This window comes from Phocoena phocoena, chromosome 1 (genome assembly GCF_963924675.1).
Source record: "Phocoena phocoena chromosome 1, mPhoPho1.1, whole genome shotgun sequence".
Classification (NCBI taxonomy): domain Eukaryota; kingdom Metazoa; phylum Chordata; class Mammalia; order Artiodactyla; family Phocoenidae; genus Phocoena; species Phocoena phocoena.
This window is the reverse complement of record NC_089219.1, coordinates 178,190,916-178,217,596: the sequence shown is the minus strand read 5'-3', so window position 1 is coordinate 178,217,596 and position 26,681 is coordinate 178,190,916. Positions and strand designations below refer to the sequence as shown.

Here is a 26,681-nt window from a genome sequence, read left to right as displayed (position 1 = left end):
TCCATTTTAATTGATGTATTTTTTTTAAGTTTTGTTAGCCGTGTCTTGGGCAACATTCTAGTAACTATGAACAGCAATAGAAATCTTTCAAAAATGTCTCAAATTTACTTCATTTGCATTGTATTTGTTAAGTAAATGACCAAAACTTAACATATTGACAGTGTGTTAAAAGAAGCAAGGTTTGGTGTCACTAATTTGTATTTTTTTGTTTTGTAGGCCAGTTCATGGGTTGATTTTTCTTTTCAAGTGGCAGCCAGGAGAAGAACCAGCAGGCTCTGTGGTTCAGGACTCCAGACTTGACACGATATTTTTTGCCAAGCAGGTATGGTCCTTGGATACTGTGGAGTCTCAAGAGCAACCCTCTTACAAACAGGACTCTTCCATCTGTGTCTCTAGTGTCGCAGTTCTCAAACTTCTCAGTCCTAGGACTCCTTCACGTTCTTAAAAATTATTGAGATCCCCAAAGACCTTCTGTTTATATGGGTTATATTTATTAGTATTTATCATTTAGACATTAAAACTGAGACATTTAAAATATTTATTAATTGCTTTAAAAGTAACAATAAATTCATTACATGTTAATGATAATGTATTTTTTAAATGAAGCATAAATATCTTTACCAAAGCAAAAGAGTAGTGAGATGAGTGCATTATTTTACATTTTTGTAAATATCTTTAATATCTGGCTTAATATTAAGCACACAGTGGATTCTCCTATCAGCTTCTTTATTCAGTCTGTTGCAATGTTTTCATTTTGTTTTGTTTTTGGTTGAAGTATATGATTTAGTCTCACACATATGTGTAGTTGGAGAGGGAGAAGTATTTTAATTTCTTTTCCAGGAAATTATGGATATTCTTTGATATTATATCAAAACTCCAGAAATGTTCCTCTCCTAAAGATTGGTTGCAGTGTGAAATCTGAGATCATATTAATGAACTTTGTACTTTGATATATAAAAATCCTTTGGTTTATCTTGCTCTTCAAAAGGATCTTTTACTCTTGGAGGATCTTATAACATTGTGCATTGGTCATTTTGAAAATTTACCGACTTAGGCAGATTTTCTAAATGTTGACACATGATTATATATGTTATCAACAAGTCACATTTGTTAATATCAGCATCTGTATCATTAGAAGAATTGATAAGTATCCTGAAACTTTTAAACTCACAGTGGTGGATCTATGGATCTGAATCTTACAAAATTCTAATTTTCACTTGAGAATTCAAATTTTATGAAGGACAACAAATACTATCAGATGTTTTCCTTGAAGTGATAGGTGATAGACTCATTTCACTCATTTTCAAGAAAATATCTGCCAGATACTGTCTGAACAGCCGTATTTGTCTGCTGTATGTCCTTGCAAGTAAAAAATGATATTCCAAGAAAAAAGCAGCCAACTTAGCTGACAGTTCAAACAATTGCACTAATAATGCCTTTCATGGAATCAACTGGCATGTTTTGGTTTGCAGCTGAAGTGCTTTATTTGTACCACCTGTTTCACTCAACCACTTGTACTCTGAGGTCAAAATATAATAAAAATTTTACTGCTTTATCAAAGACATTCTTCACTAAAACTGGTTTTTGTTTTGTTAATTTTTTAAATTAAGCATGTGTGTCAGTGAAACAGTTTAATGCCACTGCCTAGGTATATGCTAAAATACCAGCAGTTTTACCCTCGATTGCTGTTGTGCTACAGTGTAAATAAGAAAGCAGGGGGAAAAAGCAAAAACTGTTTTGGAATTATTATGGGAACAATTTTGAGCTCACAAACCCCTTGAAAAGGGTCTTAGGAATTCCCAGGGGTACATGGACCCCACTTTGAGAACTGCTGTTCTGGAGTATACAGTGAAACGTTTAACCAGCGTTATTAGATGCCTCCATATTTTGGAGTCCATTGTTTGGAAAAGCTGAAAAAGAGAATGATGAAAGAGGTTTGATTAATGTATAAAATCTAAGCTAAATATGATCGCATTTGTTTGAAAATTGCACTTATTTCTGAGACTCAAAAAATTGCTTAAGATAATCTCATTAACCTTTAGGAAGGTGGAAACAATAAAACTGCTAATTCTCATTACTGCCCTTTAAATCAAACGTTTACTATTCCACTTAGTAACTTGTTTTTCCTTTTTCTCTTATTTTATTACTTCTTTCCATTTCCCCCCCCCCACTTTTAAAAATTGAGTGTTTTTAGAGAAATTAGAGGTTTTTTGCTTTACTTCAAGGTTTTGGAAAACATTATTTTATCATTGTGTACTTAAATTATCTTAAGTTACAGAAATATATAGTGATGAGTGAATATCCCTGTGCTCCCACACCCATGTCTACTAACCCCTTCTAACAGTTTGACTCATTCATTTAATCAACGAGTAGTTGTTGAGCACCTCCTTTGTGCTGGGCATTGTTTTAGGTCCTAGGGATGTAATGGTGGATAAGGCAGGCATGTGTCTTCTTACTGGTAACAACTATCACCATAGCAGTACCAACAACAGCCCACATTTACAATGTTTGTTGTGTGCCAGATATTGTGCTTTAGATATATTATTTATTTGACCCTTGCAACGGCCTTATGAGGTGTTACCCTCATTTCACAGATGAAGAAATTGAGGCCTAGGAAAATTAACTTACTTGCCTGAGGTCACACAGCTATTGCATGGTGGATCCAGAATTTAAACCTAGGTCTAAAGCCCAGGTTGGTGGTTCCACCTGCCATACTGCCTCCCACATTTTCTATTCACTTGTTAACACATTCTTATTATCTTTTTTTTTTCTGAAGTTGGACTGTTGTGCAAAATATTTTGCATCTTTCTTCACTTAATGATAAAAGTTTGACTTTCAGTGCACATAACAGTATTAGCTAACATATTGAAGGCTTATCAGGTACTTTTATATGTATTATTTTTTAGTATTAATTTATTTGTAGTAACTGATCCTCACAATGACCCTATGTGGTTTTACAGGTTCCTTGTCATTTCACAGATGTGGAAACTTGAGTCCCAGAGAGGTTAAGAAACTTGCCCAAGTTATGTAGCTAGTCAGTGGGAGAGCTGGGTGCAAACCCAGGCACTGTTGCCTTGAAGTCCACACTCTTAACCATATCACAACACCACCTCTTTTAAAAGTATTCTTAGTATAAGCGTCCTATAATTTATTTAACTAAATTTCTTAATGATAAACATTTTGAGATTCTAATTATTTCTCTAACACAAATAATCCATTTATAAATTTTAATATTTATCATTGTACTATAATAATTATAATCACTGCTTGTGATTTTCAAAATCTAGGTAGTAGAGAAAAAGTAGGGGACAGATAGTTTGGTCCTTCAGGTGATTTTTCTCCTTTTAAAGACATTTTTTTTATGGTATATAAGAATCTATACCCATGATATAAAATGTAAGCATTATAAATGTACAATGTAGAAAATAAAAGTCCATTATAATCCCTGCTCCAGAGATAACCACTTAAAACAGTTTATGTTTTTCAAGGTTTTTTCCATATATATTTGTGTGTGTATTTAATTATATTTCTTCCTTACTAAATTGTAAACCCAGGAGTTTTCATGTATAATCCCTGACACATAGTAGGTATCTGATAAAGGTAGAGAGAATATTACAGTTAAAGAACACTAGGATTCACTAAGACACTAACAATGACTGACTTACAGAGGCCTAGGTATTTTTAAGGTATAAGAAAGTACTCTACAAAGAAAAAAAATGATACTGGAGTATGAATTTATAATTTCTAGAGTCTCTTGATACTTTTCTAGTTCTGTATTACATTTCTACCTTACTATAATTTAATGTTTTATTTGTATTACATTATTCCTGCCATGTTTATTAATATGCCAGACTAGTAATTTCCCAATTATATTGTATTTTTTTATACTATATTATGCCAACAGTTTCTATTAAACTGATCAGTAATTCAATAGTAATATCTATCAGTCTTTTTAGTGTATGCCTCCTATGAACCTGTGCTAGAAATTTTATAGTATATATTACATAAATATATAATCCTTGGTTCTAGGCTTCAAGAGCTTATAGTAAATATTTCCAATCCAGGGTCTCTGGACTCTGAGGAATATTTTCAGATATTTAAAACATTTAATTAAAATTATATTTATTTGTGATAATGTCATACAGATTAACTAAATACATAGTTTTGGTATTTATGGATGGAATTGCATCATTTTAGAGAGGTAATACTGCCTGTCTTATGCTAATCATATGCTCTAATTGGAAGTGTGCATATGTGTGGATCATTGATTAACAAAATATCTAGAAAAGGTGTCTTCTGGTAGTTACAATTTGTGTATAAGGATCCAGGAATGACCCTTTTGGTAATGCTTCTCTGCAAAACATTGTTGTCTTGTTACTGTTTCACAGATGAGAAAGCTAAGGTCTGTCTGACTTATTGCTTTAGGTCATTGGTACTAGGTTTGTGTGACTCCACCTGTTCAGTCTTTCAGGAAAGAATGATTGAGTGTCTGCAATGTGTCAGACACTGTGCCAGATGCTTGGGGAATGATAAACAGTCAGGAGCCCTCTCCTCAAGGGTGTTTAGAGCTTAGTGGAGGAGATTGGTATTAATCAGTGAAATACAAAATTACAGTGGCAATAAGTGCTGCATGGAGTGAAATGAGAACCGTATTGTGAAGTTCAAAAATAATCTATTAAGACTACCCTCCCTTCGGACACCAACTACAGAGTCTTGGGTACCACAAACCACCCTGACTTCTGATACTTGCAAGTTTGGGGAGTACCCAAGACCACCCTCAGGTTCTGTAATTTATTAGAAAAACTCATAGACCTCACCAAAATCTGCTATAGTCACATAGTTCGTTACAGTGAAAGGACACAGATTAAATTCAGCCAAGGGAAGAGACACGCAGGGCGGAGTGCAGGAAAGCTGCGCGTGGTCTTCGCACAGGGGAGTCAAAGCCAGCGCTGTAACTTGAGTGGCAGTGATGTGTGAGTGTGCAGAGTGCTGCCACTCAGGCCATCTCAGCCGATTCTTGGTACCGAGTTTTTATTGGCCCTCAGTCTCCAGCCACCCTGGAGACTGAGATGATACTGTCGACCCAGAACCCACCCTAAGTCACACCGTGAGACTATCTGCGTGGCCCACAGCCCCCAGGTAAACGAAGACACTTTTGTGAGGAGGCATGGCTTCTCAAGAGCTTAGAGATCACCTCCTAGGAGCCAAGGGCAAAGGTCAGGCCTCTCTTAGGGCAAGACTAGATTCTTCACTGCACACATAAAAATGAGACTGACCTCTTCAGGGAGATCTGAGAAAGCTTCTCTGAGTAAGTGACATTTCAGCTGAAATCTAAAGGTTAAGTAGGTATTAACTAGGGGAAAGAGGTTGAGGATCATCCCAGATTACTAACAGCTTTATAGTAAACGGGAGTAAGGCTAGTAAAATGTACTGTTACAGGAAGGCCAGTGTAGCTGGACTAGAGACAGCACAGGCAGGGCAGTATGAGATGATGAAGCTGAGCAAGCAGTGTGGTAGTCAGGGTTCAGTACGATTAGGTATAGAGAAACAATGGTTTATAAGAAACACACGTTTTTCTCTTTCTCATTCACCGTGGAGCACATCGAGATGGCAGGCTCTTTTGTTTTGTTCCTTTGTGTGTGCTTTCTATTCCAAAGGTTACTTCATGGTCTGAGATGATTGTTGGACTTTCAGCCGTTCTATCTGAATTCCACATTCAAGACAGTAGAAGCGGACCACACACTCTCTTTTTACGGACGTTTTCTAGAACTTGCTCATGTTACATGCTTTCTTCTCTTTGTCCAGAACTCAGTCACATGGCTGTACTTAGCAGCAGAGGGGGAAGCTGTCCTCATTCCAGGTGGACATGGACCCAGATAAAATTTGGGTCCTCTGTTCATCTGGAAGAGGGAGAAGGTGGATATTAGAGAATAACTCTCCACTTCCTGCCAAGATGTGGACAGAGGCAGAGCATGCTTGAGCCTTTTGTCTGTATCCTAAGAGCAGTAGAAGGTTATTGAGGTGTTTTAAGAAGGGTAGTGTGATCAGATTTTCATTTAGAAGAGATCACTTTGGCTACAGTGTGGGGAATGTGTTTGAGGAGGAGGGAGTGGGGTAGGATATGAGACTACATATCAGTTAGAAGGCTTTTGTAGAAGTCCATGCAAAAGCAGGTAAAAGACTGTTAGTAGTGATAGATGTGAACAGATTTGATTAATACTCAGGAGGTAGAGTAACTAACACCTTTAATGTGTAATGATTAAGCGTGATGAAGGAAGAGGACAGATCAGTCAGTGATGATGAGTGTGTTTTTCTTTTTTCCTTTTTAAAAAATTGATCTTCAGGTACACAGCATGGAATTATGATAATTCTTGACTGATGGCACACGCTCATGTCCTCCTTTTGTTTATTTGTTTACTTATTTGGTGACTAAGTAATGTAGTAAGCACCTAAGAACTCACCGCCTAGATAACCGTCATCTAACTATCATTTCCTTCTGTCCCACCCATTGTCCCACATAGCTCTCATCCTCCCTCCCTTCATCCAAGTAACCTGCATGTGGAATTCTGTATATCGTTTCCTTGCTTTCCACTTTCTGTATTTTTTCTAATCCTAAAAGGGCTGTGTGTATATAAAATTTTAACTTGATAAAAAGTATCATGCTCTTTGTAGTTTTGGGAGACTTACTTTTTTGACTTAATTTTAAGATTTATCCACTAGTTGTTTATCATAATAGTTAACTTATTTTGCATGCTGCACAGTGGTAATTGCACGAATGTGCATGAAGAGTAAGTAATTGTTTACTCTTTGTAGATTGGCATTTGAGTTTTCACTTGCATTACTGTAAACTGTGTGGCTATATACATTTTTGTACGTCTCCTGTTGTATTTGTGCAAATTTCTCCTGGTACATATGTAGAAGTACAACAGTGCTTCTTCTGATAGGTAAGTGTAACACTAGGAGGAAATATCAAAGTGCTTTCGGAAGTAGATCCTCCAGTTTACACGCCTACTAGCAATATCTGAGTTACTGTGTAGCCACATACTCCAATATGTGATATTGTCAGACCGTTTTTTTTTAAATAAATTTATTTATTTATGGCTGCATTGGGTCTTCGTTGCTGGGTCTTTGTTGCTGCGTGCGGGCTTTCTCTAGTTGTGGCGAGCGGGGACTGCTCTTCATTGCGGTGGCCTCTCTTGTTCCGGAGTACGGGCTCTAGGCACGTGGGCTTCAGTAGTTGTGGCTCGCAGGCTCAGTAGTTGTGGTTTGCGGGCTCTAGAGCGCAGGCTCAATAGTTGTGGCGCACGGACTTAGTTGCTCTGCGGCATGTGGGATCTTCCCAGACCAGGGCTCAAACCCATGTCCCCTGCATTGGCAGGCAGATTCTCAACCATTGCGCCAGAGGCCTTTTTGATTTTTGCCAGCCAGCTCATTCTAAAATGGTACCTCATTATGGTCTTGGTTTACATCTCCCTGGGCACTAATCATGTTGAAAGGATGTTGATGTACTTACTTAGTGGCCATATGTGTTTCTTCTGTGAAATTCTTAAATTATTTTTCTGTAGGACTAATTGTACTTTTTGATTTGTAGGTGTTGTTTATATCTTCATGATATTGCTTCTCCAAGTTGGCACCTTATTGTTTTACCTTTTCTGGGTGTCTTTTGATGAATAGAATTTTGTGTTTTGTTTATTTATTTTTATAAATTTATTTTATTATTATTTTTGGCTGTGTTGAGTCTTCATTGCTGCGCGCTGGCTTTCTCTAGTTGCTGTGAGCAGGGGCTACTCTTTGTTGCAGTGCACAGGCTTCTCATTGCAGTGGCTTCTCTTGTTGCGGAGCATGGGCTCTAGGTGCGTGGGCCTCAGTAGTCGTGGCTCTTGGGCTCTAGAGCACAGGCTCAGTAGCTGTGGCACACGGGCTTAGTTGCTCCATAGCATGTGGGATCTTCCCAGACCAGGGCTCAAACCTGTGTCCCCTGCATTGGCAGGCGGATTCTTAACCACTGCGCCACTAGGGAAGCCCGAATTTTGTATTTTAGAGCCAGTGCTTTTTTGCGTCTTGTTTAAGCAATTGTTATCTATCTGAATTTGGAAAAGATATTTACCTATGCATTTAAATTTTAATTTTTGATATCTATGTCCATAATTCATTGGGAGTTGGATTTTGGTATATTATATGAGGCAGAGGTTCAGTTTTATCTTTTTCCATATGGATCACCCTTTTTTTCTAACCTCATTTATTAAACGTCCATTATTTTCCCTATTTATCGGACATGCCACCTCTGTTGTGTACCATAGTTCCGTGTGTGTGTGTGTGTGTGTGTGTGTGTGTGTGTGTGTTTTCTGGACTCTACTGATCAATTTGTCTGTCTCTCTGCCAATACCATACTGTCTTAATTCCTTTCACTTCTTCATAAGTTCTTATATCTAATAGGTCATGTCTCTTCTCCCTCCTCTTTTTCAAAAATATCCTTGCTATTCTTGACCCTATGTTCTTCATATAAATTTCAACGTCATCTTATCAAATTGTATGAAAAATTCTTTTGACTTTTGACTGGAATAGCATTGAATATATGTATCAATTTGGGGAGAATTTATATCTTCATGATACTAAGTCATAAATGTATTATGTATCTCTATTTAGATCTGCTTTTATTTATCTATTTATTTTTAGATATGCTTTTATTATCTTTTGTATGTTGCATAATTTTCTTTAGAGGGTTTACATCTTTTATTAGATTTATCTTAATTCCTTGATCTCTTTGTTATAATTATAAATCATCTTTTCTTCAGTTACATTTTCTAGGTGTTTGTTGCTGGTATAAAAAAATGTAATTCATTCTTATGTCTTAATATTATATTTAGCCATCTTGCTAACCTCTATTATCTCTGTTATTTGTTGGTTTTGGGGGGGTTCTATCTAAATTACTATGTCAAACAAAGCAGTTTTGTCTCCTCATTTTGAATCCTTATGTCTCTAATTTATTTTTTTATCTTATTGACTGGTTAAGACCTCCAGTAAAATCGTTGTGATTTTAAAGGGAATGCTTTTTACCATTTCCCATTTCAGATTGTTTTTTCTTAACATTCAGGTAAGGACATTCTTTTTTTTTTTTTTTTTTTGCGGTACGTGGGCCTCTCACTGTTGTGACCTCTCCCGTTACGGAGCACAGGCTCCGGACACGCAGGCTCAGCGGCCATGGCTCACGGGCCTAGCTGCTCCGCAGCATGTGGGATCTTCCCAGACCAGGGCACGAACCTGTGTCCCCTGCATCGGCAGGCGGACTCTTAACCACTGCGCCACCAGGGAAGCCTAAGGACATTCTTTTAATAATTTAGCAAGTGTCCTTATTATGGAAGGATTAAGTTTTTTCAAATGCTTTTCTGCATCTATTGAGATGATCATGTTTATTTTTCCTCTTAATAGGTTAATATGGTTAGTTATGTTTATGAATTTTTCTAATATTAAATCATTCTTCCATATCTGAGGTAAGCCCATATTCTCTTTTTATGCACTGTTGAATTTAATTCAGTAATATGTGTTTAGAATTTCTACATCTATATTTATGAATGAAATGGCCTTAATTTTCCTTTCTTGTAATGGCTTTGAATAGTTTTAGTATTAGGGTTGTGCTTGCTTCATGAATTGAGTTGGAATTTCCTCTTTTTCTTATTGTCCTGAAGAATTTGGACAATTTAGACCATCTAAAATTTAGATCGTCTCTTTCTTCAAATTTTGATAGAATTGGCCTATAAAGCCATCTGTGCCTGGTATTTTCTTTGTGAGTATATTTTTAACAATCACTTCAATTTAATAGTTAAAAGACTTGTTTGGGCTACTTATTTTTTCTTGACTTAGTTCTGGTAAGATTTTTTTTTTAATTTCTGCATTTTAGCTTAAATTTACAAAATTGTTTTATATGGTTGTTATTACTATCCCCTTATTCTTCTTAATCTGATTTTATTTTTAGTTATATTCCTGACTCCTAGAATACTGACTCGCATATTTGGGTGATCCTGCTTTTAATGGGTCCTGCCCCATTAATCTATTGCCCTTTATTATTTCATACTAGCATTAGGATAGCAACCCAGTGGATCTTGTTTGTTTTTAGCCGCCTTCAGTCTCTCCTGTAAATTGTCTTAAACTGAACCTTTCTGAATCACTGTATTTACTGTTATTTCCTATTAAAAACCTCTTACTCCTAGCGTGAACTCCTAATTGCTTAAAGGCACTGATTTACGAGGTAACCAATGACCCCGTGCTCTGATTACAAGCATACTGATACATACCAGTGTGCCCATTGTCTCTTGAGCATCTCGTCTTAATTTGTTCCTTGTTCATCCCCTTCTCGTTGGGGACTATATATATAATTTATTCTGCAATAATTTTTTGTGAAGAAAGATGAAGTTAAAATTCTCCCAAATGGATGTGTATAAGGTGGTTTTTAAGTGTTTCACGAGGACAAGGACCACATGTCTCTTGTTCACTGTGTATTCAGCATTTATCACAATGTCTAGCACACAGTGAGTTCTCAGTAATAAATATTTGAACGAATGAATGGCTGTGCACTTTTTAATGTCTTAAATTTTTTTTTTTTTGGTAATTCTGTGCGGTATTCCCCCCTTACCTGGTGTTTTACTTTCCATGGTTTCAGTCAACTCTGGCTGAAATATTAAATGGAAAATTCCAGAAATAAACTGTAAGTTTTAAATTGTGTGCCGTTCTGAATAGTGTGATAAAATCTCATTCTGTCCTTCACTGTCCCACGTGGGATGCATCCCTTTGTCCCTCATGTGTGCTAACAGCCTGTTAGTATAGGGAAAAACATGATATATAAACATGATTATATAGGGGTACTATCCATGTTTGAGGCATCCATTGGGAGTCTTGGAAGATATCCCCCAAGGATAAGGGGACCACTGTGCCATTTATAACATAACCACTTGGTGGCACTTAACTCATTTAAAAACCTGAAGAGGTATGTTTACACTGATGCACACCGTAATGACTGTTCTTCACACATATGCAAAATGAGCTGTAATAAATCGTGGGCAGTGTAAATCCTTATTAACACCGGAAGAGAAGTATCAGTAACCACGAGATTTTTTTCTTTTTTTCCTTTAAAAAAAAACAGGTTTATTGAAATACAATTGGTATACAAAAAAACTGCACGTTTAGTGTATACAATTTGATGAGTTTGAAAAAAAAAATTCCTAAAGTGATACGTTACAGACTTGAAGTCCTTAGATCATAGGAATGTTTGATAGTATTCTCTGCATAGCCTCAGCATCTAGCCTAGAATTGGGTACATATTATATCTTTAATGTGTCATCATTTTGAAAGGATGTGTGAATGAGTATAAATTTTAACTTCTGCTAACTTCGCTTCTACCAACCCATCTCCAGATAATTTTGGCCCAAGATAAGGGAGCACTAAGTCTTGTTTTAGTTAACGACCTTTATGATGTCTCCTTTAATCATTAAAAATTTTCATCCAAGTTTATTTACTAAAGAACTGTGACTCAGAATACATATTAAAAGAAATCAGCAGCAATGTTAATTGGATTCTAGATCTCCTGTTACTTTTCCTTAATCGGTCAATCATAAGATAGTTTTGAGTACAAAATACTGTAAGAGGAATTACAAGAATGTGGTGGTATCACTGTTTGAGAATTGGGAGTAAGACAGTGCTCTCTAATGGAGAAAGCAGCCTTATCAAGGAATTCCTCAAACATACTGCAGTCAAAAATGTAAGAACTGGTGGGTACTCACAAGACTTCAAAAGTCTGGCAAAAAAAAGTACAGGAGTATAAGAGTTAATGAGGGAAGATAATAGAAAAATTTTCTTTTGAAATCAGTCAAGATAGAAATAATTTACCAAATTGTAAGATCATAAGTGAATTAGCATTTTTGGAAAATGGTATTTAATTATAATATTGTAATGAAATATAGCAATAGGACTAAACTGTATTATAAAAAATCATTTATCAAGTTTAATTTAACTCTACAGTTAACCTTGCTGGTGTTCGAAGTGATCATCTGAGGCTCTTTCCACCTCTGTGATCTCAGCCCTGTGTAGGTGCTGTAGGGAGTGTGGCAGAAGCCCTTGTCCATAAGTAGGTTATAATCTTGTTGGAGAGACCACATACGTGTACAGAGCCAGCCTCATGTTGTGGCTAAGTACACAAAATTCTAGAACCAGATCACCTGCCTCTTGCTTAGCTCTGTGCCCTTTGGGCAAGCTACTTAACCTCTTTGTGCCTCAGCTTCCACAAATGTAAAATGAGGATAATAATATTATTCCTTCTTCATAGGCTGTTGATTGATAGGATTAAAAGAATTAATACATATGAAGTGCCTAGAAAATTACCCACACATAGTAGGTGCTATCTAAATGTTCTCTCCTCTCACTAGAATGTAAGGTCCACATAACTTGTTAAATAAACAGTTAATAGCTAGATGACAGCGCTGTAAAGATTGAATTGAAAAATATGTAGACAGTATATACACGTTTTTAGGAATTCAAATGAGGGAAGAAAGTAATATGAGTTGTTGGATAAGTTCTCTAAGAGCCACATCGGTAAGTTGGAGCTTGCGTTGGATACTGAAATATGGGTTGAATATTTATAGGTAGAAATGAGCATAGGAGGAAGTGAATAAGAGGGAAGGACAAGCTCTTTTGGTTTAATTAGATATATGTTTTAGACCAGGAAAGATTGGTTTTGTTACCCTAACTGGATTGGTTTTCACTGATATTATGAGTTCATTTAATTTATTCGATTTCCTAGAATCTTCAGCTCCAGAATTGCGGCAAATTCCTGAAAATAGATTAGATTGGGAATTGATCATGTTAATTATGTTTATGCTAAGACTATATAAAATAGAATTTGGAAACTATTTTTTTCGTATTTTGGGGGTCATCATCACCAGTTAAAAGCTGTTTTTTTTAACAAATCGATAATATTTTTGCTTTCATATTTTATAGGTAATTAATAATGCTTGTGCTACTCAAGCCATAGTAAGTGTGTTATTGAACTGTACCCATCAAGATGTCCATTTAGGAGACACATTATCAGAGTTTAAAGAATTTTCACAAAGCTTTGATGCAGCTGTGAGTACAGTCGTATTATTCCTAAAATGCCCTGTTTGTGGTGGTTCTTATTTTAATAGGCTATTCTTGAAACTTATTTCAGATGAAAGGTTTGGCACTGAGTAATTCGGATGTGATTCGACAAGTACACAACAGTTTCGCCAGGTAAAGATACTTTATGTGAAATAAATGCCGTCTCTGTTTTTTTGTCTCTCACTGTTTTTTTCTTCACTGTAGACAGCAAATGTTTGAATTTGACGCAAAGACATCAGCAAAAGAAGAAGATGCTTTTCACTTTGTCAGTTATGTTCCTGTTAATGGAAGACTGTATGAATTAGATGGATTAAGAGAAGGACCGATTGATTTAGGTAATGTGTTTACTATTCCTGGTATTTCACTTTTGATAAGGAAAAAAAGATTGGGTGTTCACCTTTGGTTTAGCCCTAGTCCTGCTTAAGTTTAGAAAGGGGAGGTGACTGTGAGGTGTGATGCCATGCAGGCTTTAAGCTCTTCATTACTTTATGAAATTAAGTAACAGGTAGTTAGGACATGTTGACTACTGTAGTTGCATTGGGACCTTTAGTTTTTTTCCTACAGGAAAAGTTTTTTAAACCCATAGATTACATAATTTATTTTTAATTTTTCAGTTAACTTTTAAAAACTACTTTTTTCTATGTAACTAGTGCATTAATGTGTTGTCCTTTGTGCCAAAGGGTGGATTTGTCCTGATCCCACCCCATCTCCTACCTTGAGCTAATGATAAATGGTTATTGAGGATGAGGTGGTTCTGATCTAGTAATGAACTAATAGATCCACAAAAGAATTTTAACTCCTTATTTTTACCTCATTAAGTTTTCTTTTTTTTAAATTAGGTTTAAGTGCAGTGTAACCTGTTTTAATGGAATCTAATGTTATCTGCTGTCCATAAAACTTTATACTTTCAGATTAAAAAAAAAAATTAACACATTCATTTTGCTTGTTCTTATTGACCTTGCCCATGTCTAGAACTAATACTTCATCTAATGCAGATTTACATGTTTAAAAATATTTATTTTTCTATGTTTCTTAAAGAAAATTAATGGAATGTTCTTTTAATTCTGTAGAAGCTGATTTTCTCTGGTTTGGGGGTTGATCTGATCGCTGCATTTTTTTCTCTTGGCTTCTATCTGGTCAGCCATTCTCTATTCATTAGATCCATGAGATATAAAGGAAGTAAAATATAAAACAGAACAGCCAGTTTTGCTATACAACTGGTGGCTATACTAAAATTTAGGTAAAAAAGAGGATTAAAAAACTGGGTAAAATCGGTTTTGCATTGTATGTGGATTTCATTTTCTTTTTCTGTAGTTATGATGGTGGGGAGTCAAAAGGATTGAATCCTTATTTTGTTACTAATATGTGAGCTGTTTTTTCTTAGCCCTCTGTCTCATCATCTGTAAAATGAAGGTAGTTATCCTTATCTCAGAGTCGTGAGTTTTAATGAAATAATTCCCTAGTTCATTATTTTCTCAAACATTTGTTTAGCACCACTAAGTGACGCAACAATGTGGAAATGCAAATTATGATAATACTGTTTCCCCTTACCATTACTAAGAAAGTAAGAGTTGGAGCTTAACATAGTTATGCTAAAAGGTTTTTTACTATCCTGAATTTGTCAAAATATTAGTAAAAAGATATTTTGGACCAAACTTTTGAAATAATATTAATGTTGATTTTATTTGACATAAATGCTTTTACATTTCCTCCTAGGTGCATGCAATCAAGATGATTGGATCAGCGCAGTGAGGCCAGTCATAGAAAAAAGGATACAAAAGTAAATGCTCAGCTAATCTTATTGGCATAACTAATGTTCTCGTTTTTAAACCTTTATTTTATCATTGTTTAAATGATAGGTGGATAGTGATATTTCATTGTGGTTTTAATCTGCATTTCCCTAGCGACTAATGTTGAAAATCATGCCTTTTGTTTATTTTGTAATTGGATTGTTTTTTTGACTCTTGAGCCTTGAAGTTCAGGCCTCTCACTGTTGTGGCCTCTCCTGTTGCGGAGCACAGGCTCCGGACATGCAGGCTCAGCGGCCATGGCTCACGGGCCCAGCTGCTCTGCGGCATGTGGGATCTTCCCGGACCGGGGCACGAACCCGTGTCCCCTGCATTGGCAGGTGGACTCCCAACCACTGCGCCACCAGGGAAGCCCCAAGCCTTGAAGTTCTTTACATACTCTAGCTATCACTAGTCCTTTGTCAGACACGTTGCCTGAAAATATTCTCTCCCAGTCTATAGCCCATCCTCTCCTCCTCCCAACATGGTTTTTCACAGAGCAAAAGCTCTTAATTCCAGTGAAGTCCAATTTGTCAATCTTTCCCACTGTGAGTTGTATTTTTGTTGTCCAATCTAAGAATTCTTTGCCTAGCCCTAGATCCCAAAGATTTTCTCCTTTTTTTCTAAAAGGTTTATATAACATTTTACATTTAAGTTTATGATCTATTTTGAATTAATTTTTGTGTGGTGTGAAGTTAAGTCAAGGTTCATTTTTTTTTTCCTCTGTCCAATTGGTCTATCACCGTTTGTTAAAAAGGCTATCCTTTCCTCCTCTGAACTGCTGCTGCACCCTTGTAAAAAAAAAAAATCCAGTGGGGCATATTTGTGTGGGTCTATTTCTGGTTCACTGTTCTGTTCCATTGATCTGTTTGTCTGCTGTCTGCAAGTACTACAGAGTCTTGATGACTGGCTATATTGTAAGTCTTGAAATCAGGTAGACTGATGCCCTCGACTTTATTCTTTTTCTTCAGAATTGTTTTAGCTATTATAGATACTCTGCCCTCTATGTAAATTTTCGTATAATCTTGTATCTACAAAAATTCTTTTTGGGATTTTGATAGGAATTGTGTCAAACATCAATTTTAGGAGAATTGGCATTTTTACTATATTGATTTTTCCAATCCATGAACATAGTATGTCTATCCATTTACTTGGATCTTCTTTAATTTCTTTCATCAGCATTTTGTAGTTTTCCGCATGCTAGTTCCATATCTATTTTGTCAGATTTTTACCCAAGCACTTCATATTCTTTTGAGCGATTACAAATGATACTATATTTTCTTTTTTGTTCCATGTGATCATTGTTAGTGTGTAGAAATAAGGTTGATTTTTTTTCTTTCTTTGTCTTGTATCCTTCAACCTTGCTAAACTCACCCACCAGCTTTAGAAGTTTTGTGAATTCCTTGACATTTCCTACATATTGATAGATGATCATGTCATTTGTAAATAGGCACAGTTTTGAATTTGGCTATTTCTAATTTAAGTTTTATCAGTTTTTCCCTTACATATTCTGCAGGTCTCTTGTTCGTTGCATAAACATTTATGATCACTATTTCTTCTTAGTGGATTGACCTTTTTATCATTATGCAATATTTCTCTCTAGTAATTTTCTTTGCTCTGAAGTTTACTTTATTTCACAGTAATATAGCCACTTCTGCTTTGTCTTGATTCATATATGCATGATATATTTTTTCCATCCTTTTACTTTCAGCCTACCTATGTCATTGTATTTGAAGTGAATTTCATATAGACAGCATACATTGAATCATATTTTTTAGTCCACTCTGCCATTTTCTGTCTTACTGGGTGGATTGAGACCATTTACATTGTAATGGATTTATAAAATTACGTATAACATGAAATGTATATTTAATATGTAATTATTAATGTCTTATGGTTTAAATCTGCCATTTAAATTTTTTCTCTTTGTTCTGTTTTTTTGTTTGTTTCTTTGTTTTTCTTTTCCTGTTTTTCTGTGAGTTACTCAGACATCTATAGTGGTTTTGAGTTTATTTCCTTATATGGCTTTTCTAATGGTTTCTCTAATTTATCCCAATCTACTGGTGTTAACATTTTACCAGTTTGAGTGAAGTGTAGAAATCTTACCTTCTTTTATGTACTTTTACTGTCCATTGTTATAATTGTCTTAAATAATTCCTCTACATACATTTAGGACTCCATCAGACAGTATTATAATTTTTGTTTTAACCATGAAGCATAATTTTAAAAACTTAAGAGAAGGAAAATGTATTTACCCATATTTTTACTTTTTCCATTGTTCTTTCTTCTTCATGTTCCAGAACTCAACTCTTTTATCGTTTCCTGTCTGTTTAGAAAACTTCATTTAGCCATTCCTTTAGGGTAGTTCTGCTGTCAACAGAATCCTAGTTTTTCTTCATCTAAGAATGTCTTGATTTCCCTTTTATTTCTGAAGGTTATTTTCACTGTATATAGAATTCTGTGTTGATAGTCTTTTCTTTTAGCACCTGAAAATTGTTATGTAGTTCCCTTCTGGCCTCCATGGTTTCTACTGATAAATCCACTGTTGTTCAAACAGTTTTTGCCCTATAGATATGGTGGTGTTTCTCCTGTTGTTGGTTTCAAATTCTTTTTCTTCTTGGTTTGGTTTTAGTTTTCATATATTTGAGGATGATGTGTCTTGGTGTGGATTTCTGTCCATCTATTCTATTTGGATTTTGCTCAGCTTCTTGAATCTGTGCGTTTATATCTTGTCAAATATGGGAAGTTTTTAGCCATTATAACTTGGAGAACTTTTTTAATCTCACCCTCTTTCTCACCTCTTCCAGGACTCCAGTGACACAAATGTCTCCTGCTTTAGTCCCACAGGTCCCTGGGGCTCTCTTTATTTTTCTTAGTCTGTTTTCTTTGTTCAGTTGGGTAATTTCTGTTGTTCTACTTTTCAGTTCACTGATTCTTTCCTCTGTCTCCTCCATTCTGCTGTTGAACTCACCCATTCAGCTTTTTTATCATTTTATATTTCAGTTGTAAAATTTCCATTTGTTTCTTCTTTATATCTTCTATTTCTTTGCTGAGACTTTTTTTTTTTTTTTGCGGTACACGGGCTTCTCACTGTTGTGGCCTCTCCTGTTGCGGAGCACAGGCTCCGGACGCGCAGGCTCAGCAGCCATGGCTCATGGGCCCAGCTGCTCCGCGGTATGTGGGATCTTCCCGGACCGGGGCACGAACCCGTGTCCCCTGCATTGGCAGGCGGACTCTCAACCACTGCGCCACCAGAGAAGCCCGAGACTTTCTATTTTTTGTTTCCAGTGTGTTCATAATTGTTCATTGGATCATTTTTATGATGGCTGTTTTAAAGTCTCTGTCAGTGAATTTGGACATCTGTCATCACTGTCTGTTGAATGTCTCTCATTCAAATTGAGGTTTTCATGATTTTTAATAGGACAAGTGATTATTGATTGAAACCTGGGCATTTTCAGTACTATATTATAAGACTCTGGATCTTATTTAAAACTTCTCTTTTAGATGGTGTTTATGGGCACTGTTCTGGCAGGGTAAATCAGGGATGCTACCCCATTACTGCCAGGTGGAAGTAGAAGTCCAGGTTCCCCACTCTGTCTTCATTGACACCTGAGGTGGGAAGGGGTTCCTTGTTACTGCTGGGCAGGGGTTGGGAGTTCTGGTCCCCAGTAGGGCTTCCCCTGATACTACCCTGGCTGGGAGGAGTAGCAGTGCCTTGTGACTGCTCTCTACATGGCTCCACTGATACCAAAGTTGGGAGGGGGGCTTCTTTACTCCTGGATGGTAGTGACTTCGCATTTGGCTTCCCACTTGGTTTCCTCTGACACTGCAAATAGATGTCATTACTGTTTGCAGGGATGAAAGTCCTAGCTCCCTACACCTAGCTCCCTAGCTCCTTTTCTGACACCACCCCAGGTGCCTGTTACAGCCCGGTGGGGGTGGAAGTCCAGGCTCCCTACCCAGCCTTTGCTGGCCGGTAGGGTTTGGGCCAGTTTTTTCAGTTGTGTTTGGGTATGGTAGAGTGGTTATTGTCTCAAAGTTTTCTCATGAGGTTGCCCCTTTCCTGTTTGGATAGAAAGAGCAGACTGTTGGTGCTTTTTTTGTCTGTGCCTGTTGGCATTTGTCAATTGATGGCTTCTTTAACTCCAAGGCCAGGACATACGCAGCAGAATGATAATCCAGAGACTTCACCACTGTCATTCTTGGGTCCTGGTTCCCTAGCATGTCTGCCTTCTCTTCACTTCAGAATTTTAATTTTTTTCATTTTTTAAAAAATATATGTCTAGATTTTTTTAGTTTGATATTTTTTACTGGGAGGAATAGGGAAATCGAAGTCCCATAAGCAGAGTTTTAAAAACAGCATTTTTTCATAGTTCAAAGTGCTACAGATATACTGGGCCATATTCTTTCCAGTGAATAGAACTATTTATGAGAAGCTTTTGCAGGTGAACTAACACAAAAACAGGCTTACATTTTCTACATGTTTTCATCTGATTAAGTGCCATTTACATAATGTTATGGATAATCTTTCCAATGTCAATCCTTACCATAAACAAGCTTATACTATAAGATGTTTCATTGGTATCAGAGTAGTGAAAATAAAACAGTATTCAGAAACTTTACAAGAGATTATTTGTAACATATTACATAAATATTTATATGTTTGTATATGATAAAAGTACAAGTGAAATGTAAAACATATATGAGTTAAGAATAGAAACAAAATCATGATTTGGAAAAAATTATATAGTAAGGAATATAGTTAATACCATCAAGATGCCAGTAAAATTAATTCAACAAATGTGAGGTCTTAGTTTAATTATTTTTTCTAATTGAGATAAAAGGTAATTGATAGTTACCATATTTTTTGTGAAAGTATGAGAACTGATGAAAACACATTATTTCAAATGTCTAGGAGGTACTAAAATATTTAATAATATATTTGTGATTGATGGAAATTTAGCTGATTTTTTCCTTTCATATGTGAAAGCTTATTTATTTGTCTATAGATAAAAGTATTAATAAATAAATTTATATTGAAGTATAGTTGACTTCTAATACTGTATTAGTTTCAGGTGTACAACATATTTTTATAGATTATGCATCATACAAAGTTTTAACAATATTATTGACTATATTCCTTGTGCTAAATGTTACATCCCTGTTTATTTATTTTATAAATGGTAGTTTATACCTCTTAATCCCCTATTTCACCTACCCTGCCAATTCCCCACTCAACTACTAGTTTGTTCTCTATATCTGAATTTGTTTGAGTTTGTTTCTGTTTGGTTGTATTTGTTTTGTTTTTTATAGTGAAATCATATAATATTTGTTTTTCTCTGTCTTACTTATTTCACTTAGCATAATACCCTCTAGGTTCATCCATCTTGTTGCAGATGGCAAGATTTCCTTCTTTTATATGGCTAAGTAATATTCCATTGTGTGTGTATAAAACATCTTTTTTATCCATTCGTCAGTCAATGGACACTTAGGTTGCTTTCATATTTTGGCTATTGTAAATAATACTGCTATGAACATTGGGGCACATACATCTTTTCAAATTAGTGTTTTTATTTTCTTTGGAAAAATACCTGGAAGTGAAATTGCTGGATTGTGAGCTCTTTATATATTTTGGATATTAACCCGTTATCAGATATATCATTTGTAAATACCTTCTCCCATTCAGTAGGCAGCCTTTTCATTTTGTTGGTGCTTTCCTTTGCTGTGCAAAAGCTTTTTAGTTTGATGTAGTCCATTTGTTTATTTTTTATTTTGTTTCCCTTGCTTGAGGGGACAGATCCAAAAATTATTGCTAAGACCAATGTGAAAGAGCTACTGCCTATGTTTCTTCTAGGAGTTTTATGGTTTCAGGTCTAACATTTAAATCTGTAATCCATTTTGAGTTTATTCTTATATATGGTGTGAGAAAATGGTTTAGTTTCATTCTTTTACATGTAGCTGTCCAGTTTTGCCAACAACACTTATTGAAGAGACTTTTCCCCATTGTATATTCTTGCCTTCTTTGTTGTAGATTAATTGACTGTGCGTTTTGTGGGTTTATTTCTGGACTCTATTCTGTTCCACTGATCTATATGTGTGTTTTTGTGCCAGTACCATACTGTTTTGATTATTTTGGCTTTATAGTATAGTTTGAAGTCAGGGAGCATGATACCTTCAGCTCTTTCTTTCCCAAGATTGCTTTAGCTATTTGGGGTCTTTTGTGGTTTCATACAAATTTTAGGAGTATTTGTTCTAGTTCTGTGAAAATAGGGATTATTGAATCTGTAGGCTGCTTTGGGTGGTATGGACATTTTAACAGTTTTAATTCTTCCAATCCATGAGCATGGTATATCTTTCTATTTGTGTTGTCTTCAGTTTTTTCATCAATATCTTACAGTTTTCAGAGTACAGGTCTTTCATCTCCTTGTTTAACTTTATTCCTAGGTATTTTATTCTTTTTGATGCAGTTGTAAATGGAATTGTTTTCTTGATTTCTCTTTCTGATAGTTCATTATTAGTGTACAGAAATGCAACAGATTTCTGTATTTTGATTTTGTATGCTATAACTTTAGTGAATTCACTTATTAGTTCTAATAGTTTTTTTGGTAGAATTTTTAGGATTTTTTTGTATTTAATATCATGTCATCTGGAAATAGTGAGTTTTACTTTTTCCCTTCCAATTTGGGTGCCTTTTATTTTTTTTTGTATGATTGCTGTGGCTAGGACTTCTAATACTATGTTGAATAAAAGTGGTGGGAGTGGGCATCCTTGTCTTGTTACTGATCTTAAAGAAAAAGCTTTTAGCTTTTCACTGTTGAGTATGATGTTAGCTGGGGGTTTGGCTTAAATGACCCTTATTATGTTGAGATTGTTCTGTCTATACCAAGTTTGTTAAGAGTTTTTATCATGAATGGATGTTGAATTTTGTCAAATACTTTTTCTGCCTCTATTAAGATGGTCATGTGATCTCTGTCCATTGTTTTGCTGATACAGTTATAACGTTGATTGATTTGTGTGTATTGAACCATCTTTGCATCCCTGGAATAAATCCCACTTGATCATTATGTGCAGTCCTTTTAATGTATTGTTGAATTCTGTTTGCTAATATTTTATTGGGGATTTTTATCTGTGTTCGTCAGGAATATTGGTCTGTAATTTTCTTTTTCTGTAGTGTCTTTGTTTTTTGTATCAGGGTAATGCTGGACTCATAGAATGAGTTTGGAAGTATTCCCTCCTCTTCAGTTTTTTGGAATAGTTTGAGAAATAAAGGAATTAACTCTTTAAATGTTTGGTAGAATTACCCTGTGCGGTCCTCTGATCCTGGAGTTTTGGTTGTTGGGATTTTTTTGTTTACTGATTCAATTACATTACTAATAATCAGCCTGTTCAGATTTTCTGTTTCTTCCTGATTCAGTCTTGGAAGACTGTTTCTGGGAAATTATCCATTTCTTCTAGGTTGCTGAATTTATTGGTGTATCATTTTTCATAGTATTCTCTTATGATTGTTTGTATTTTTGTGATACTGGTTGTAACTTCTCCTCTTTAGGAAAGATTTTTTTTTTTAATGTCAGTTTCTATGGTTAGCCAATTGGTAGATCTGTGTTTACCCCAGAGAATAAGGGGGTAATCACAATAGATTATCTTAATTGTAATAGTGTTACATTTCTTTACTACATTATAAGCTTTAATTTTTTTTTAGGTACAGTGAAGGTGAAATTCGATTTAACTTAATGGCCATTGTGTCTGACAGAAAAATGATATATGAACAGAAGATAGCAGAGTTACAAAGACAACTTGCTGAGGTTTGTGGCCATGTTTTTATGTACAAAGTTCTAGCTTAGTTATTCTCTCAGGGAAACCATTTATTTTCTCTTTTCCTTTTTTCCTTCTTTCTTTCTTTGTCTGAAATATAGATTTAATCAAGCATCCTGAGTGGTGATTACAAGAATATACTCTGGAGTCAGGCTTCTTAGATTCAGCTCCTGCCTTTGCCACTTAGTGGAAGTATGATTGAGTGTATTTCTTTGTGCCTCAGTTTCTTCATGTAAAGTAGGGATAATAGTATTTACCTTAAAAGGTGGTTGTGAAGAATAACTGAGATAACATATATATAAACCACTTAAAAAAAAGTGACAAATAGTATGTGCTAAATAAGTGTGAACAATTTACTGTAATTTCATTATATAATTAAGCAAGTTAGAATATATTTCTTACAGAATTAATTGGGCACGTTTAGATTCACATGTAATCTTTACTATTCCTTATGATGATTATCTTTCTAGTAAATATGATTGGAGAAGAGAATTAGTAATAGACAGACTTTTATACGTTCCTTTGATCACATTTTCATGAGTATATTTAAGCAGATTTACTTTATAGCTCAACAGCAGATTATAGCAATTCAGTTTGCTACAGTATAGATTATTTTTAGATTAAAATTCATATGTATTGTTGTAGAACATAGAAAATTGGAAGATACTACCTAGCTTTTATCCTTTAATATTGCAGTTAGTAAGCTGGTATTCCATCACCAATATTAAGAATAAAATTTGAAAATGATTGTACTATGTTTATCATTTAAAAATAGTTTAGACTTAAGCCTCAGTCATTAGGGTGTGTTATTTCTTTTTCTTTCCCCTAAGGAGGAACCCATGGATACAGATCAGGGTAATAACATGTTAAGTGCTATTCAGTCAGAGGTTGCCAAAAATCAGATGCTTATTGAAGAAGAAGTACAGAAATTAAAAAGATACAAGGTACGTACCTTTTATTTGTTCCTTTAATGTTTTAGTATAGAGTGGTATATTTTGACATGAAGGTATGTTGAATGCTTGATTGTTTTTTCCCCATCATTTACACTTTTTCAGAATAATGTGTTGATTCCCTGGCATCCTAAAAAGGTAACTAGTGAGGTTTCTTTCCTTTTTTTTTTCTTTTTTCAAGTATTATTACAAACAGATATTTAACATATTTGATGCTAAAGTTCACTGCAGTTATTATTGATGCTCAGATTATCCCATCTTTAGCCATTGGAAGCCACTTCAGGCTGTCTCCTAAGTCCTTTTGATGTGACTCTCTTCATCTTTCATAGCTTCCTTGCTTTCGAGTATGACAAGATGTTTCAGACTCATCTTGTACATTTCCTGCTTCAGACTTAGAATCAGCCATTTTTTCAAGAAGTCCTGAGTGCTTTTGGTGAGAAATCGTATTTAGAAACCATTATCTGATTGCTCAGAGTGCTCAGTCATAACTGATTCTTCTTTACTTCTAGGACTTTTCAGAGCTAAGAAATAAGTTTTTGTTTCTTTTATTTTTGAACAGAAAATGCAACATGAATTCATATTAATACTCAAATTTAGGATAAAAGGGCTTTATATTTGAAGTTAAGCATTTGTATCTTTTCAGCTTAAAGTCTTGGTTTCTATCAACATTAACATAATTACCTATTTTCTTTATGCTATCTGTATTTGTATGTATATATAAAAAGATTCAGAATAACAGTGCCAGTAGTATTAATAACAACTGAGAAGTTTTTTCTTCAGTTAATTTTTTCGTTAGGATGTATTTCATTTTGGATGTGCAATCAAATTAGCATATTTTAAAATTCATCTGAAAAAATTTTCTCTTGGTGTCATCCTATCACCAGTTTAATACAAAGTTGGATTCGTTTTTTAAATTTTGCTTTCCAGTTTTTTTACGGCTTAACATTTTTAAAATTTATTTTAATTATGTCAAACATTATATAACTCAGAGTAAAATATTAAGCAAGGCTGTCTTTAATAATGTCATTCTCCTTCACTTGCAGTCTGTCTGATAAGCTTTTTTTTTTTTTAAGCATCTTTATTGGAGTATAATTGCTTTACAATGCTGTGTTAGTTTCTGCTTTATAACAGAGTGAATCAGTTATACATATGTTCCCATATCTCTTCCCTCTTGCATCTCCCTCCTTCCCACCCTCCCTACCCCACCCCTCTAGGTGGTCAAAAAGCACGGAACTGATCTCTGTGCTATGTGGCTGCTTCCCACTAGCTATGTGTTTTATGTTTGGTAGTGTATATATATCCATGTCACTCTCTCACTTTGTCTCAGCTTACCCTTCCCCCTCCCCATATCCTCAAGTCCATTCTCTAGTAGGTCTGTGTCTTTATTCCCGTCTGGCCCATAGGTTTTTCATGACCTTTTTTTTTTTTTTCCTGGATTCCATATATATGTGTTAGCATACGGTATTTGTTTTTCTCTTTCTGACTTACTTCACTCTGTATGACAGACTCTAGGTCCATCCATCTCACTACAAATAACTCAATTTCGTTTCTTCTTAGGGCTGAGTAATATACCATTGTACATATGTGCCACATCTTCTTTATCCATTTATCTGCTGATGGACACTTAGGTTGCTTCCATGTCCTGGCTATTGTAAATAGAGCTGCAGTGAACGTTGTGGTACATGACTCTTTTTGAATTATGGTTTTCTCAGGGTATATGCCCAGTAGTGGGATTGCTGGGTCATATGGTAGTTCTATTTGTAGTTTTTTAAGGAACCTCCATACTGTTCTCCATAGTGGATGTATCAATTTACATTCCCACCAATAGTGCAAGAGGGTTCCCTTTTCTCCACACCCTCTTCAGCATTTATTGTTTGTAGATTTTTTGATGATGGCCATTCTGACCGGTGTGAGATGATATCTCATTGTAGTTTTGATTTGCATTTCTCTAATGATTAATGATGTTGAGCATTCTTTTATATGTTTGTTGGCGATCTGTGTATCTTCTTTGGAGAAATGTCTATTTAGGTCTTCTGCCCATTTTTGGATTGGGTTGTTTGTTTTTTTAATATTGAGCTGCATGAGCTGCTTGAACATTTTGGAGATTAATCCTTTGTCAGTTGCCTCATTTGAAAATATTTTCTCCCATTCTGAGGGTTGTATTTTCATCTGAGGGTTGTCTTTTCATCTTGTTTATAGTTTCCTATGCTGTGCAAAAGCTTTTAAGTTTCATTAGCTCCCATTTGTTTATTTTTATTTCCATTTTCCTAGGAGGTGGGTCAAAAAGGATCTTGCTGTGATTTATGTCATAGAGTGTTCTGCCTATGTTTTCCTCTAAGAGTTTGATACTGTCTGGCCTTACATTTAGGTCTTTAATCCATTTTGAGTTTAGTTTTGTGTATGTGTTAGGGAGTGTTCTAATTTCATTCTTTTACATATAGCTGTCCAGTTTTCCCAGCACCACTTATTGAAGAGGCTGTCTTTTCTCCACTGTATATTCTTGCCTCTTTTATCAAAGGTGACCATATGTGCGTGGGTTTATCTCTGGGCTTTCTATCCTGTTCCATTGATCTATATTTCTGTTTCTGTGCCAGTACCATACTGTCTTGATTACTGTAGCTTTGTAGTATTGTCTGAAGTTAGGGAGCCTGATTCCTCCAGCTCCGTTTTTCGTTCTCAAGATTGCTTTGGCTATTCGGGTTCTTTTGTGTTTCCATACAAATTGTGAAATTTTTTGTTCTATTTCTGTGAAAAATGTCAGTGGTAGTTTGATAGGGATTGCATTGAATCTGTAGATTGCTTTGGGGAGTATAGTCATTTTCACAATGTTGATTCTTCCAATCCAAGAACATGGTATATCTCTCCATCTATTTGTATCATCTTTAATTTCTTTCATCAGTGTCTTATAATTTTCTGCATACAGGTCTTTTGTCTCCTTAGGTAGGTTTATTCCTAGATATTTTATTCTTTTTGCTGTAATGGTAAATGCAAGTGCTTCCTTAATTTC

General features: G+C 35.3%; 1 protein-coding gene across 3 annotated transcripts in view; it reads left to right on the top strand.

Moving 5' to 3' along the window:
- Positions 1-26,681, top strand: part of UCHL5 (ubiquitin C-terminal hydrolase L5) — a 46,857-nt gene that overhangs the window by 8,237 nt on the left and 11,939 nt on the right. The window contains exons 3-9 of one of the 3 annotated variants that reach the window (XM_065872686.1): positions 217-322; positions 12,988-13,113; positions 13,196-13,257; positions 13,330-13,460; positions 14,842-14,905; positions 22,612-22,714; positions 23,555-23,668. In XM_065872686.1, coding sequence (XP_065728758.1) covers positions 217-322; positions 12,988-13,113; positions 13,196-13,257; positions 13,330-13,460; positions 14,842-14,905; positions 22,612-22,714; positions 23,555-23,668 — 706 coding nt within the window. The remainder of the gene's footprint in view (positions 1-216; positions 323-12,987; positions 13,114-13,195; positions 13,258-13,329; positions 13,461-14,841; positions 14,906-22,611; positions 22,715-23,554; positions 23,669-26,681) is intronic. The other 2 variants (XM_065872694.1, XM_065872699.1) reach the window with 2 other exon arrangements.